Here is a 17,505-nt window from a genome sequence, read left to right on the forward strand (position 1 = left end):
CCAAGCATGTGCGCCAATTTGTACCTGTCTATCTACATTATTCCGTGATTTATTCAGTTTTCAAATTTATACTGACTTTTCAATCACCCAGTATTATTACCACAAACTTTCAAATCGTGTAATGATCATCATTCAAAGATAAGGCAAATTAGAGCTTGTACTGAGGCGTTCAGACAGTCGTTTTTCCCTCGCGCGATCCGTGATTGGAACAGAGGGGAGGGTGGGGGGGAATATGACTTTGGCACGCGAATTGTGCCCTCTGCTACACACCGCTTGGTGGCTAGCGGAGTAGATATGTAGGTATGGAGATATGTAGAACGTTAATAATGGACAACCTGTACCTCCAGTAGATTAGCAATGGCAGACAGCAGTTTAACGACACGTACAATGTCCTCTTTTCTTGAACTGGTATTGGAGTGGTGGAGCTTGCAGCGGCGAATGAGCGATGTGCAAAAAGTAAGCGCGCAGCTTAACATGAAGCGTGGCACGCCGCCGCCTACCTTTGATGATGTGGTAGGGGGAGCGCTTGTCCCTGGTGAGGCTCACAGGGGAATCCCCGTCCGGGCCGCCATTGGCTGATGGCAGCGCCGACACCAGCGCCGCAAGGCTCCCTGTGGGCGTCGGCTGAAACACACAGAGGAAAAAATCATCCCGTGCCTCAGTGGAGAATATTACACAGAATGAGTCGCAAAAATTTCTAGAAAGCTTACGAAACCGTACCGCACGAGCGGCTTGCAGTCGAATTGCGGGCTTATGGAATATCGCGTCAGTTACGAGACTAGATTCGTGATTTTCTTTCAGAGAGGTGACTGCTGGTAGTAGCTGATGGAAAGTCATCGACTGATACAGAATTTATTTTTGGCGTTCCCCAAGGCAATATTGTAGGACCCATGGTAATATTATAGGGCTGTCAACGATTTAGGACACAATCTGAGCAGCCATCTTAGGTTCTTTGCAGATGATGCTGTCGTTTATCGCCTAGTAAAGTTATCAGAAGATTAAAAACTAATTTCAAAACGATTTAGACGCGATATTTGTACTGTACAAAAATTGGCAGTTGACCCTAAATAATGAAAAGTGTGACGTTGGTTGGTTGATATAGGGGAGGGGACCAAACAGCGAGATCATCGGTTCCCGTTGGATTAGGGAAGGATGGTGGAGGAAGTCGGCCGTGCCCTTTCAAAGGAAGCATCCCAGCATTTGCCTGACGCGATTTAGCGAGATCATGGAAAACGTAAATCAGGATGGCCAGATGCGGTTTTGAACCGTCGTCCTGCCGAATGCGAGTCCAGTGTGCTATCCACTGCACCACCTTGCTCGGTAAAAGTGTGTGGTCATCCACATGACTTCTGAACGGAATCCGTTAAACTTCAGTTACACAATTAATCAATCAGATCTAAAGGCTGTAAATTCAACAAAATGCCTAGGGACTACAATTGAGAACAAATTAAACGAAAAAGAACACACAGAAATGTTGTCAGGAAGGCGAACCAAAGAGAGCGATTTATTGGCACTCCGTCGTCAGGCCACGAGTGGCCTACCGGGACCATCCGACCGCCGTGTCATCCTCAGTAGAGGATGCGGATAGGAGGAGCGTGGGGTCAGCACACCGCTCTGCCGGTCGTTCTGATGGTATTCTTGACCGAAGCCACTACTATGCGGTCGAGTTGCTCCTCAATTGGTATCACGAGGCTGAGTGCACCGTGAGGCACAACACTTAAAACATGCAACAGGTCTATTAAAGAGACTGACTACATTACGTTTGTCTGTCGTCCTTTGGAGCACTGCTGCTCGGTGCGGAATCCTTGCCATATAAGGTTAAGACCGGGTGAGGTGGCACAATGTTTAGTGCACTCGACTCACATTTTGGAGGACGACGGTTCAAACCTGCGTCCGGCCATCCTGATTTACGTTTTTCGTGATTTCTCTAAATCGCTTCACGCAAATGCCGGGATCCTTTGAAAGGGCATGGCCGACTTTGCTCCCCGTCTTCCCCCAATCAGATGGCACCGATGACCTAGCTGGTTGGTCACTTACCCCAAATCAACCAACTATATAGGATTAGTGGAGTACATCAAGGAAGTTCAACAGAGAGCAGCATGTTTTTTACTACCGAGAAACACGAGAGAGGGTGTCACTGACATTATACAGGACTTAGGGTGGACATCATTAAAACAATATCATTTTTTCGCTGTGGAGGGGTCTTCTCACGAAGTTCTAGTCACCAAATTTCTCCTCGGACTGCGAAAATATTTTGTTGACGCTGACCTACAAAACGAGAAACTGTCATCGTAATAAAATAAGAGAAACCGGATCTCTCACGGAAAGATACAGATGTTCGTTTTTCCGTGCGCTGTCCGAGAGTGGAATAATAGAGAATTGTTGTGAAGGTGGTTCGATGAAACCTCTGGCAGGCACTTAAGTGACAGATTGATTCGTAGTGTAGTCCGATGATGATGATGATGATGATGATGATGATTCGTTTGTGGGATGCTCAACTGTGTGGTTATCAGCGCCCATACAAATTCCCAACCTTTGCTCAGCCCAATGTCGCCACTTTCTGGAATGATGACGAAATGATGGCCGGCCGCGGTGGTCTCGCGGTTCTAGGCGCGCAGTCCGGAACCGTGCGACTGCTACGGTCGCAGGTTCGAATCCTGCCGCGGGCATGGATGTTTGTGATGTCCTTAGGTTAGTTAGGTTTAAGTCGTTCTAAGTTCTAGGGGACTAATGACCACAGCAGTTGAGTCCCATAGTGCTCAGAGCCATTTTTGAACGAAATGATGAGGACAACACAAACACCCCGTCATCCCAAGGCAGGTGAAAATCCCTGACCGCGCCGGGAATCGAACTCGGGACCGCATGCTCGGGAAGCGAGAGTGCGACCACGAGGCCACGAGCTGCGGACACGTAGACTGAGGTCAAGCTTAGGCTGAAAGGTGATAATGTGATTGTGAGTCGACGAAGCCAACGAATGTGAATAGTAAATGTAGCCTGTGGTAACAGACAGATTTTTACATTGGCACAGTATTTAATTGGTTGTTATACAACAACACCGATATACTGGCATGGATATCCAGCTATTGGGACAGTGTTATTAAAGAGGCAGTTGAGATTAAATTAGCGAGCAACTTTGTAATCACAGATGGAGGTTTCTGTTTAAACTCTGCTTGGAATCCTGCTCTCTCCCTTGTCAGAAGACTGAGGGACGGAGTCAGTGTTACCTCATCTGCTAATTCGTAGTGTCACCATCGATATCTCTGACTTTGGTCATCTTTGGTGGCACTAGTGTTCAGTGCGTGTATCTTTCCTGCATTAGTCAAAGAACCGAGGTTTTAAATTTGCCTGTACATTGCCTGTCTGTTGCAGTTTGCCTTGAAAATGGCGGGGTGTGCTCCAGCCGAAATATCGCCAGTCGCTGTAAATATTACCTGGCTGAATTCCCGTAAGTTGTTTGAAAATTGCGTACGCCAGGAGAAACTCAGGTCTCATATATACAGGGTGTCCCTCCTAAGAGTTGTCAGGCGTATTTCCTCTGGTGTTTCAGAAGATATTTGGAGTTTCTTTTGTGAGTCAGACCATATAAATAATACTCATATCGTATTTCCTGCGACGTCCAGTCTCTATGGAATGAGTCTATTTGTTTCCGGTAAAAAAAAAAAAAAGTAAACGGAATTCTACGTGCTCATTGGATGAAGCGGTCCCAAATTAGTCTATTATGATATTCATTTCATTGTTACGTAGCAACAGGGCAGTAAAACTCGATGAATAAGAAACAATACTGCAGCAATGACTGCACCGGCATGGCCCGCGCCGATGCTACCACTATGCAGCAGCGCTGCTCAGCCACTGTTGGAGTACTGTTTGCTATTCTTCATGTTTTATTGTCGCTGCTAATGCGCACCGATAAAATGAATATCGGAACAGATTAATTCAGGACGCCTTTATCGAATGGGCACATAAAATTCCGCTTAAAAATATTTTGTTTTAACCGGAAGCAAATCGATGCTTTCCATCTGCACTGGGCGTCACACGAAAGAGAGTTTTTTTTGCATCTCAGGGCGTTTTTGCGTCTCAGGGCGTTTTTGCGTCTCAGGGCTTTTTGCGTCTCAGGGCTTTTCTTTTTACGTCTCAGGGCTTTTCTTTTTGCGTCTCAGGGCTTTTCTTTTTGCGTCTCAGGGCTTTTCTTTTTGCGTCTCAGGGCTTTGCTTTTTGCGTCTCAGGGCTTTTCTTTTTGCGTCTCAGGGCTTTTTGCGTCTAAGTCCAGTTTCTACTGAAAAAGTGTGTAGGCTACCTCATCGTGCTGTCGGTCAGAAATATTGGTTCGTCGGTAAGATTATTCATAGAGATGGACGATTCCACTCGAGTGACATATCAAGCGCCCTGGTCGTTGCACCAGGAGAGAGCTGCATCACGTCCTCGATTCGAAACCTGACTCAGCCACCAATCGCTGGTCGACGAACAAAATTTGCATTCCGTTAGGGAAAACCTATTTTCTGAAGCTGCAAGTTCAGACATGGCGCTCCCGCTGCTTGATACGCTCTCTCAGGTGAAGGCTACGGAATCGCTTGGCATCCACTAGTATCACACGCTGGGCAGAACTAGTTCTGCGATAAGTGCTGTGGTGAAGCAGCATGCAAAGAGATCACGACTGGAAAAAATCTTCCTCTATACAGATGATCGAGCTGTTCCTTTGTACTTACGTACCATATCCGTAAACAGCGGGTGTGGCAACTACGACAATGTTCCCGAAATACAGGGTGTAGCAAAAAGATTAATCTGATTTAAAAAAAAATCATAACTATTATGTTATTTGGGATATGTGCGTGCGTGATGACTGGGTTGTTGTGTGATGTCCTTAGGTTAGTTAGGTTTACGTAGTTCTAAGTTCTATGGGACTGATGACCATAGATGTTAAGTCCCAAAGTGCTCAGAGCCATTTGAACCATATGTGCGTGAACAACGTGCTACTGGAAAGAGCAAACTCTGGAGTTTTACATGTTTCCCGCTAGGTAGCAGCAGTGTGCGCCCACTTCAGTAACAATGGCGTCGGGACAACAGAAAGCGTTTTGTGTTCTACGTTTTGCGTAGTGCGGGTCAGTAAGAACTGTTCAGCGTGACTTTCGTACTAGGTGTGGTGTGGATCTTCCTACAGCACGGAGCGTTAGACGATGACATGAACAATTCCGCGAAACAGGCAAATCGTTTGGCCGTCCCCGAGTGTCTGACACAGACGTCGAACGCATCCGCCGTAGTTTCACAAGGAGTCCGCAGAAATCCGTTCGCCGTGCAGCTCGACAGTTCAACATGGCCGCGATGTCCGTCTGGCGTGTGTAGCGTCGACGTTCACACACGAAACTATACAAAATTCACGTACTGCAAGCTCTTCGTGAAGCTGGCAAATAACAGGGCGTGGAGTTGTGTAATTTCGTTCTTGTCAAGATGGAGAATGACAGTTTTCTCCTGCGCTTAGTGTTTAGCGACGAGGCAAAATTCCACTAAAATGGAAATGTGAACGATCATCCATAATGTGAGAATATGGGGTACGGAACAAACACATGAAGTTGTACAACATGAGAGGGACTCTCCAAAATTTGGTGTTTTGTGCAGTTTCACGGTAAAAGTTGCATCGTCCATTTTTCTGTGCCGAGAACACAGTTACAGGAAGCAGGTATCTCGATATGCTTGAGAACTTTCTTTTCCCACAGTTAGAGACTGATTCGGACAACTTCATTTACCAACAGGATGGGGCACGGCCACACTGGCATGTGGAAGTGCGGGAATTTTTAAATCAAAGGATTACTGAACTGTGCATCGGCCGGACTGGACCAAATGATTCAGACCTTTGTTAGTGGCCTCCAAGGTCACCGGACCTGACTGTGTGTGATTATTTCTTGTGGGGGGTTTATAAAAGACTGTTTCTGTGCCTCCGTTAACAACGACAATGAACGAACTGAGACATCGCATAACAGCAGCTGTGGAAGCTGTAACTCAAGACGTGCCCGCTGCAGTGAGGGGGCAATTTGAACACTGCAATGACATATGTCGGGCATCTCAAGACGGGGATATTGAATACTTACGAAAAGGTATGAATTTTTTTTTTGAGTTTCCCGTTCATCAAAAAATAAAATTCATTGTATATATATATTACATTAAAAAATATAGACATGCCACATCTGATGATTCTTTTTGATACACCCAGTACATCACGCAAGAATAAATTTATCTAGCCGTCGTCTTCGGTAAGTTACAGCGGTCAGTGTGGCCGATTTTTTTTAACGTACCCAAGCAACCTTATAGCTACCAAATTATGATACCAACTTTGTGCCACTCTTAAAATTGAACAACTTTGCTGGAGAAAAAAACGCAACGCGGTCAAGGAAGAGATCATTTGATCAACAATTGATTTGATAGTTAGTTATGTCAGACCAAATGAAACACACATGTTACAGTAAAGGGTCGCATCGGTACATAAGGTATCACTCACCAGTAATTACTGAGAAGCGCCTGAATGCATTAATTTTTCTTTTATCAGGTGTGCCTGGTGTAAGGAAAAGGTTTGTTTTCGTCATGCAATAGCCACTACGCATTTTTGTGACGATTACAGGCAATAAATGTGAAACTGTTTCATTGTTCGTCAAATATACATTATTAAGAAATTATCATAAGCACCGTGCTATAGGATTTGCTATAAAATATTTATTGTCAACGAATTTAAATCCAAACGATGGAAGTCGCCTGTAATAATTTGATTTTATTTCTTCTGTTAGCCACATGTGAAAAAATTTCATCTACAACAGTGTAACTGTCCACATGAACTGTAAGTTATTCAAACGAAATTAGTGATTTGGAACATTTGTAGTGTGGTTTAAGTGCTTCAAATTTGAATGTGTGCGCTTTAGATTTCTCGCTACACAGTGCTACGTTCTCTTGTCACGGCTACCTCTGCTTATTCGCCGATTCGGCGTGAGACAAGAAGAGCTGTACAAGTCGCTGCTATAGGCGGCTCTTTGTGTGGTAAAAATCAGTAACTTTAACATTATCATCATCATCATCATTTAAGACTGATTATGCCGTTCAGCGTTCACTCTGGAGCATAGCCCCCTTATAAAATTCCTCCATGATCCCCTATTCAGTGCTAACATTGGTGCCTCTTCTGATGTTAAACCTATTACTTCAAAATCATTCTTAACCGAATCCAGGTACCTTCTCCTTGGTCTGCACCGACTCCTCCTACCCTCTACTGATGAACCCATGACTCTCATGGGTAACCTTGCTTCTCCCATGCGTGTAACATGACCCCACCATATAAGCCTGTCCGCCCTGACTGCTACATCTATAGAGTTCATTCCCAGTCTTTCTTTGATTTCCTCATTGTGGACACCCTCCTGCCATTGTTCCCATCTACTAGTACCTGCAATCATCCTAGCTACTTTCATATCCGTAACCTCAACCTTGTTGGTAAGGTAACCTGAATCCACCCAGCTTTCGCTCCCATACAACAAAGTCGGTCGAAAGATTGAACGGTGCACAGATAACTTAGTCTTGGTACTGACTTCCTTCTTCCAGAAGAGAGTAGATCGTAGCTGAGCGCTCACTGCATTAGCTTTGCTACACCTCGCTTCCAGTTCTTTCACTATGTTGCCATCCTGTGAGAATATGCATCCTAAGTGCTTGAAACCGTCCACCTGTTCTAACTTTGTTCCTACTACTTCGCACTCAATCCGTTTATATTTCTATCCCACTGACATTACTTTCGTTTTGGAGATGCTAATCTTCATACCATAGTCCTTACATTTCTGATCTAGCTCTGAAATATTACTTTGCAAACTTTCAATCGAATCTGCCATCACAACTAAGTCATCCGCATATGCAAGACTGCTTATTTTGTGTTCACATATCTTAATCTCATCCAGCCAGTCAATTGTTTTCAACATATGATCCATAAATAATATGAACAACAGTGGAGACAGGTTGCAGCCTTGTCTTACCCCTGAAACTACTCTGAACCATGAACTCAATTTACCGTCAACTCTAACTGCTGCCTGACTATTCATGTAAAGACCTTTAATTGCTTGCAAAAGTTTGCCTCCTATTCCATACTCTCGTAGAACAGACAATAACTTCCTCCTAGGAACCCAGTCACAAGCCTTTTCTAGATCTATAAAGCATAGATACAGTTCCCTGTCACACTCATAACACTTCTCCATTATCTGCCGCAAGCTAAAGATCTGGTCCTGACAACCTCTAAGAGCCCTAAACCCACACTGATTTTCATCCAATTGGTCCTCAACTAATACTCGCACTTTCCTTTCAACAATACCTGAGAAGATTTTACCCACAACGCTGATTAACGAGATACCTCTGTAGTTGTTACAATCTTTTCTGTTTCCATGTTTAAAGATTGGTGTGTTTACTGCTTTTGTCCAGTCTGATGGAACCTGTACCGACTCCCAGGCCATTTCAATTATTCTGTGTAGCCATTTAAGACCTGACATTCCACTGTATTTGATGAGTTCCGACTTAATTTCATCCACCCCAGCTGCTTTATTGCACTGCAATCTATTGACCATTTTCTCCACTTCCTCAAATTCACATTTCCATCATCATTCCTATCCCATTCTACCTCGAAATCTGAAACATTACTGATCGTATTTTCACCTACATTGAGCAACTCTTCAAAATATTCCTTCCATCTGCCCAAGGCATCCACAGGATTCACCAGCAGTTTTCCTGACCTGTCCAAAATACTTGTCATTTCCTTCTTACCTCCCTTTCGAAGACTGCTAATTACACTCCAGAATGGTTTTCCAGCAGCTTGACCCATAGTCTCCAATCTGTTTCCAAAGTCTTCCCAAGATTTCTTCTTGGATGCTGCAAATATCTGTTTGGCTTTGTTTCTTTCTTCAACATAACTTTCTCTGTCTACCTGAGTTCTAGTATGTAGCCATTTTTGATACGCCTTCTTTTTCCTTTTACAGGCTGCTTTGACTGTGTCATTCCACCAAGCTGTTTGATTCATCCTACTTTTACACACCACTGTTCCAAGACATTCTTTAACCACTTCTAGTACTGTGTCCATGTACCTTGTCCATTCTTTTTCCAATGACTGTAATTGACTACATTCAACTAACTGGTACCTTTCTGAGATCACTGTTATGTACTTGTTCCTGATTTCCTTATCCTGAAGTTTCTCCACCCTTATCCTCCTACATATGGACCTGACCTCCTGCACTTTCGGCCTCACAATCCCAATTTCACTGCAGATTAAATAATGATCAATGTCATCAAAGAATCTCCTGAATACACGTGTGTCCCTCACAGCCTTCCTGAATTCCTGATCTGTTATTATATAGTCAATGACAGATCTGGTTCCCCTGCCTTCCCAAGTATACCAGTGAATGTTCTTATGTTTAAAAAAGGAGTTTGTGATTACTAAGCCCATACTGGCACAGAAATCCAAGACTTGTTTCCCATTCCTGTTGGCCTCCATATCCTCTCCAAATTTACCCATAACCTTTTCATACCCTTCTGGTCGATTTCCAATCCTGGCATTAAAATCCCCCATGAGCAGAACACTGTCCTTGTCCTTTACTCTAACAACTACATCACTGAGTGCCTCATAAAAACTATCCATCTTATCTTGATCTGTCCCTTCACAATGCGAATATATTGACACAATCCTAATTTTCTTGCTAGACACTGTCAAATCTATCCACATCAGTCGTTCGTTTACATACCTTATTGCAACTACGCTGGGTTCCATTTCTTTCCTGATGTAAAGCCCTACACCCCATTGTGCTATTCCTGCTTTGACTTCTTACAGGTAGACCTTGTATTCTCCCACTTCTTCTTTCTCACCACTTACCCGAATGTCACTAACAGCTAAAACGTCCAGCCCCATCTTACTTGCAGCCTCTGCCAGCTCTACCTTCTTCCCAGAGTAGCCCCCATTGATATTAATAGCTTTAACATTAAAAACAAATATATGCAGTGCACCTTAGCACCTAAACTTTTGACAGTGCATTGCTTTCGGTGCGTTCTTCCCTTTTGAGGATAGGTTTCGACATGCCGAGTTGGACCAATCCCTTGTTGTTTCTGTTGATCCATCTTGGCCAGGGGACATCGGTTGTTATGTACACGCATCCCTGTCTCGAGGGTTCAGGAACCTGTAAATAAAATTGGAATAGAGAATAAACATAAGCATCATTTCCGCCCTTATTACTGCTCATGAAAACCACACATTGCATGTTGTACCATCATACAGCGAAACCTTCAGAGGTGGTGGTCCACAATGGTACACACCGGTGCCTCTAATACCCAGTAGCATGTCCTCTTGCATCGATGCATGCTGTATTCGTCGTGGCATACTATCCACAAGTTCATCAATGCACTGTCGGTCCAGATTGTCCCACTCCCCAATGGCGATTCGCCGTAGATCCCTCGGAGTGGTCGGTGTGTCACGTCGTCCATAAACAGCCCTTTTCAATCTGTCCCAGGCATATTCGATAGGGTTCATGTTTGGAGAACATGCTGGCCACTCTAGTCGAGCGATGTTGTTATTCTGAAGGAATTCAGTGAGTCACAAGATGTGCACGATGGGGGCACGAATTGTCGTCCACGAAGACGAATGCCTCGCCAATATGCTGCCGATATGGTTGAACTACCGGTTGGAGGATGTCATTGAAGTATCGTACAGCCGTTACGGTGCCTTCCATGACCAGCAGCAGCGTACGTCGGCCCCACATAATGCCACTCCAAAACAGCAGGGAACCTCCAAATTGCTGCACTCGCTGGACAGTGTGTCTAAGGCGTTCAGCCTGACCGGGTTGCCCTCAAACAAGATCCGACGCTTGTCTGCTTGAAGGTATATGCGACGTTCATCGGTGAAGAGAACGTGATGCAAATCCTGAGCGGTCCATTCGGCATGTTGTTGGGCCCATCTGTACCGCGCTGCATGGTGTCGTGGTTTCAAAGATGGACCTCCCCATGGAGGTCGGGAGTGACGTTGCGCATCATGGAGCCTACTGTGCACAGGTTGAGTCGTGACACGACGTCCTGTGGCTGCACGAGAAGCATTATTGAACATGGTGGCGTTGCTGTCAGGATTCCTCCGAGCCATAATCCGTAGATAGCGGACGTCCACTGCAGTAGTAGCCCTTGGGCGGCCTGAGCGAGGCATGTCATCGACAGTTCCTGTCTCTCTGTATCTCCTCCATGTCCGAACAACGTCACTTTGGTTCACTCCGAGACGCCTGTCACTTCTCTTGTTGAGAGCCCTTCCTGGCACAAAGTAACAATGCGAATGCGATCGAACCGCGGTATTGACCGTCTAGACGTGGTTGAACTACAGACAACACGAGCCGAGTATCTCCTTCCTGGTGGATTGACTGGAACTGATCGGCTATCGGACCCCCTCCGTCTAATAGGCGCTGCTCATACATGGTCGTTTACATATCTGGGCGGGTTTAGTGACATCTCTGAACAGTCAAAGGGGCTGTGTCCGTGACACAACATCCACACCGAAGGGTGATGCAAAGCTTTTTTTGATGTGTGTAATATTCAATCTCAATAAAATTCAGCAACAGCTGTATACTTTAGGACATTTTATTTTATCTTGAGAGCAACCAGTTTCGGCATTTCATTTAGCCATCTCCACGGCCCATACGCTTATGTGCAAATAAACGAACTTGTCGTATGGCGCCATACATTATTGGATGTAGGGAATTCCAGTCGTTATACAGGTGCTTCATACAAAGACGTAATAGTTGCTGTCACGAAGACGTTGTTGTCATGTCTTAGTATGAAGCAACTGTGTAACGATGGGAATTCATGATATCCAGTAATTTATGGCGCTGTAAGACAAGTTATTTTATTTGGCTAGAAGGGTATGGGGCCTCAAGATAGCAAAATGAAATGTCGAAAGTGGTTGCTTTCAGAATAAAATAAAATATCTTTAAGTGTATGGCGCTTCAGTCCACAACCGCGCTGCTGCTACGGTCGCAGGTTCGAATCCTGCCTCGGGCATGGATGTGTGTGATGTCCTTAGGTTGGTTAGGTTGAAGCAGTTCTACGTTCTAGGGGACTGATTACCTCAGATGTTAAGTCCATAGTGCTTAGAGCCATTTGAACCACTTTTGAAGTGTACGGCTGTTGGTGAATTTTATTGACACTGAAAATTTCCTTGTTAGTCCAGCTACAAATCGGCGGTTTTGAACGGTCACTCAAGCCTTAGGAGGTGCAACATATGCCCTGGGCTCTTCCGTGCTAGCACTGCGCGCGACCTTGATGTGCGTCTGTACTACGTAGAAATCCAGAACGTGGTCTGCAGTTGCCCGGAATGTTCCACGCAAACAAGACTACAGCAAGATGTTTCTCATGCAGTGATGCAGTTACGTCACACTCCGCCATGTTACACGCTAGAGTCCTCTAGCGGCATACGGTTGAAACTTCCGTCAGGGAAGCGTGAAGTCGATGGAGTAATAGGCATGACGTGTAATACTTCAACCGATATTGAGAGCAGAATAAAAAATCTCGGAGGCTTTACTTTTCAGGAGGCCCACATAATTAGAAGAAAAGGATGCTGTGTGTTTCAAGGTTACTAATACGTTGCGAGAGTATAAGCCTTGTCTCCTATTGTATACATCAACTTCCAAGGCTGTGTGCAAGTTTAGAGTAGAGTCCGCGACGAAGTTAGGGTGGAAATTTGAATGTGAACAATTCTCCAGGCGGGGAATGCTAATATTTGTAATGTGCGGCGTGCCCATTCATGAAATATTCACGATTCTCGTCTCACTTCCGGTTCTCAGACCAGCCTGTCGCTTCACCCACAGCGTATATCAGCATGTTGTTTATTCATTACAGCGGTAGGATCTGTAGCAACGTGCCGTCAAATTCAGCCTGCTTTTACGCCATCGTTTCGGAACACTTCATTTCAAACGGGCACATGTGTGGCTGAAATGTGTTTCGTAACAGGAGGGATTGTCTGTGGCTAAGTGGTCCAGTACCAGAGCACACCATCCACAGGTCCGTGAGCATATCCTACGCAGTCCTCGGATTTGTGACCTCTGGAAGCGTCTGTTAATGTGGAAAACGCCGATTTATAGTGTGGCTTGGCGTACATATTAAAAGCTGTAAGCCACCCTTTAACTGACTGGGCAGTACCGAGCGAGGTGGCGCAGTGGTTAGACACTGGACTCGCATTCGGGAGGACGACGGTTCAATCCCTCGTCCGGCCATCCTGATTTAGGTTTTCCGTGATCTCCCTAAATCGCTCCAGGCAAATGCCGGGATGGTTCCTTTCAAAGGGCGCGGCCGACTTCCTTCCCCGTCGTTCCCTAATCCGATGAGACCGATGACCTCGCTGTCTGGAAGGATTCCCCCAACAAACCAACCAAGCAACTGACTAGGCAGTTCCACTCATGGATAAGAGGAAGGCAATGGCATAATGACTTGTGATACGGACATACTTAGTAAACTACTGTACAGTCCAAAGCAAACACAGGTTTGACGGTAACTTTACGTCATATATGTAATATCTGTTCTTTTGGACACACACAATATATATGCATGAAAGGGAAGCAGTGGTTGGGAACGGAGTGAGACAGGGTTGTAGCCTATCCCCGATGTCATTCAATCTGTATATTGAGCAAGCACTAAGGAAACAAAAGAAAAATTCGGAGTAGGTATTAAAATCCATGGAGAAGAAATAAAAAGTTTGAGGTTCGCCGATGACATTGTAATTCTGTCAGAGGCAGCAAAGGACTTGAAAGAGCAGCTGAACGGAATGGACAGTGTCTTGAAGGGGGGATATAAGATGAACATCAACAAAAGCAAAACGACGATAGTGGAATGCAGTCGAACTAAATCGGGTGGTGGCTGAGGGAATTAGATTAGGAAATGAGACGCTTGAAGTAGTAAATGAATTTTGCTATTTTGGGAGCGAAATAACTAATGATGGTCAAAGTAGAGAGGATATAAAATGTAGACTGGCATGGCAAGGAAAGCATTTCTGAAGAAGATAAATTTGTTAACATCGAGTACAGATTTAAGTGCCAGGAAGTCGTTTCTGAAAGTATTTGTATGGAGTGTAGCCATGTATGGAAGTGAAACGTGGACGATAAATAGTTTGGACTGGAAGAGAATAGAAGCTTTCGAAATGTGGTGCTACAGAAGAATGCTGGAGATTAGATGGGTAGATCACATAACTAATGAGGAGGTATTGAATAGAATTGGGGAGGAGAGGAGTTTGTGGCACAACTTGACTAGAAGAAGGGATCGGTTGGTAGGACATGTTCTGAGGCATCAAGGGATCACCAATTTAGTATTGGGAGGCCGCGTGGAGGGTAAAAATCGTAGAGGGAGACCAAGGGATGAATACACTAAGCAGATTCAGAAAGATGTAGGTTGCAGTAGGAACTGGGAGATGAAGAAGGTTGCACAGGATAGAGTAGCATGTAGAGCTGCATCAAACCAGTCTCAGGGCTGAAGACCACAACAACAACATATATATCATCCTCATTACTCACAGCATTTCGTCGATTCCTGTAAGAGTTCGAGCCTGGTGTGCATCTGCAATGAAGTCATTGGCCATTTCGTCTTCATTGAATAGTAATGAGGATGAAATGCAAGGATCACTATATCTGTAATGTGTGGATAAGCTGAGAGTCGGGGTCTGATGGAGGTCTCCTACAGAAATCCGTGCAGTTGGAATGATCACTCTGCCTGGATGGCTCAGTGGTCAGAGCATCTGTCTAGTAAGCAGGAGACCTCGGTTCGAATCCCGGTCCAGCACAACATTTCGACTTTCACTGTTGATTTCAATCAACTGGCTCCAAGCCACTGTCTGTCATTTGTTTGAGCTTTACTTCACTTTGACAGAAACTAGGCACGTCAAGGCAAAATCCCAGCACCACCACCACCACCATCCTTCTTTGCCAGAGATTAAGTTATAGCCCATGCCTCAGTGATTTCATCGCTCGATTGGGCCTGTAGGGCTAGTTGAAATTCATACAAATTATGAAGTTGCATGTACATACTAAGTATGTACATGTATGTATGTATATATACGTGTATATATGTATGTATGTATGTATACGAGTATGTATGTATATATACGAGTATGTATGTATACGTGTATGTATGTATACGTGTATGTATCTACAGGGTGACAATTACTGAACTATATGAAACAAAATCGTCGTAACTTCCGAACGGTTTGAGTTAGGACCTTCAAACTGCATGGTTGGCCATGGGACATGATGGTAACTAATATGCGCATTATGCTTGGTTTAGTGACAAATCTCACGTTAATTTGGCTGGGTTCGTCAATAAGGAAAACTGGCACATTTGGGGGACTTACAATCCGCACCCTTAATGGATTACTGTGCGGTGTTCAGTGTCCAGTCACAGAATAATCGGTGTGATACTTCTTGACGGCACGCTGACTAGCAAATGGTACACGAAGATTTTGGAAGATCATTTCATCCCCGTTATCCAAAGTGACGCTGATATCGAGAAGATGTGGCTCATGCATGACCGATCTCGACCCCATCGAACCAGGAGAGTGTGCGATGTCCTGTAGGAGTACTTTGGGGAGTGCATTCTGGCTCCGAGGTACCCAGAGGCCACTGGCATGGGCCTCGACTGGCCGCCATATTCTCCAGATCTGAGCACATGCGACTCCTCTCAGAGGTGCTATATTAAAGACGAGGTGTACAGCAATAACTCCAAACCATTACTGAGCTGAGAACAGCCATTCAGGAGGTCACCGACAGCATCGATGTTCTGGCACTTCAGCGTGTCTTCCAGAATTTCGCTATTCGTCTGCGCCATACCATCGCCAATGATAACAGGCAAGTCGAACATGTCATAACCACAATCCGAATTATCTGTAGTGACATTTACATGTTGGGGACACGCCGTAGTCTGTAACTAATTTACGTTTCTCGTTACACAGTTCAATAATTGTCACCCTGTGTGTACCATATTATCTCCTAAAGCAGTGGACTGATTTCAACCTAACTTGGTATACGTACGACTTACTTCCTGGAAAGAAACACTGTGGGAGTTAGAAACACGCGTCTATCAAAGCGATTGAGCTGAAAAAGCAATGTAGCCCACAACGCGCGGAAAAACCCATACTTACGTCATCTAGTATTTCAGAATGGGAGCACCTATAGACTTGCAACAAAGTTTACACGTAATTTCAAACCTTTATGAAACCTTTTCTCGTTGACAACCCACACAATACGATGAAAGAAAAAACGTTTATCACTTACTACTTACAAATGTCAGTATCTCAAAAAAATGGCTCTGAGCACTATGGGACTTAACTTCTGAGGTCATCAGTCCCCTAGAACTTAGAAGTAATTAAACCTAAGTAACCTAAGGACATCACACACATCCATGCCCGAGGCATGATTCGAACCTGCGACCGTAGCGGTCTCGCAGTTCCAGACTGTAGAGATTAGAACCGCTTGGACACCCCGGCCGGCTGTCAGTATCTCACTTATATAAAAGAAATCAGACATTTGGCTTGCTATCATCACATGGCCACCAGTTAATTGATGGCTGGTGCTTATCCTGGAAGGTATAAGCTTTGTGGAATGTGCCATCTGCAAGTGGAATTACTTGTTCGTGCGCGAGGTGATGGATAAGAAGTTGGCAAAATTTAGTGTACTAACAACATTCATTTTTTCAAACAAGACGTAAATTATACTACAGAAGTTATAGATTGAATACCCTAAACGACTAACAGGTGATTGAATGCTCCACTGGGTGTATTCTGGTTGGCAAAGACAGTTTAACTAGGTGATCAGTGAGTGAAGTATTCTCGCCCTAGAAATGTGAATAACGCAAGCTGAATTGATCTGGCACGGAGCAGATTCTGATTGATCAAATCTACTGAAGTTTCTCTGCATAGGTGCAGCTGAGAGCAAGTGGCGATTGAGATCTGTGCTCCCTGACAATGCCAGAGTGGCGGTACGTTACCATGTAAACTTCGTGCGGTGACGTGTCTTGCAGTTGCCGAGATGTGTGCGGCAGAGGAGGTGAGAGACGTGGAGGCGGCACCTGTGAATCCATCGCGGCCACGAAAGAAACGCAAAAATGTCTCGGTCTAGCGATCAAGCAGACACCGCAATTTACTGTCTACCAGAGCCCTGAAATCATAATAGATTTCAGTGTGTAACACACCCGTTCGCTGTTCGTACCAAGGACCAATTTGGCTCACTTTACGACAAAGTGCACAAAGATACCAAATGTCAAGACTGGTAAACCAAACATGAATAAGTGTGCCCTCAGCAAACGAGTAGTCCGAGACGTTTGAAGTCACACTGTCGGTACAGTAAGAACTTCACCAGAGGCTCCCCAGTCTGAACTACTGGCAAGTGAAATCAGTCCCAGAACAGGTCCCAAGTACCAACCACACATTCCAGACCTTCAACTAGAAGTCCCTTACCAGACCAAAGTCCCGCACCCCAGTGCTTCGCACCTCTCCAGAAA

The 17,505-nt window shown here is 44.9% G+C and overlaps 1 protein-coding gene and 1 non-coding gene across 2 annotated transcripts in view; one reads left to right on the top strand and one right to left on the bottom strand.

The window, feature by feature from the left end:
- Positions 1 to 17,505, bottom strand: part of LOC126215126 (corticotropin-releasing factor-binding protein) — a 1,136,034-nt gene that overhangs the window by 339,194 nt on the left and 779,335 nt on the right. Inside the window, exon 3 of the mRNA XM_049941787.1 lies at positions 501 to 624. Within this exon, the coding sequence (XP_049797744.1) occupies positions 501 to 624 (124 nt within the window). The remainder of the gene's footprint in view (positions 1 to 500; positions 625 to 17,505) is intronic.
- Positions 14,723 to 14,795, top strand: Trnat-agu (transfer RNA threonine (anticodon AGU)). Its single transcript has one exon. It is a non-coding gene; the product is annotated as a tRNA-Thr (tRNA).

Source organism: Schistocerca nitens, chromosome 12, assembly GCF_023898315.1.
Source record: "Schistocerca nitens isolate TAMUIC-IGC-003100 chromosome 12, iqSchNite1.1, whole genome shotgun sequence".
In the NCBI taxonomy this organism is placed as follows: Eukaryota; Metazoa; Arthropoda; class Insecta; order Orthoptera; family Acrididae; genus Schistocerca; species Schistocerca nitens.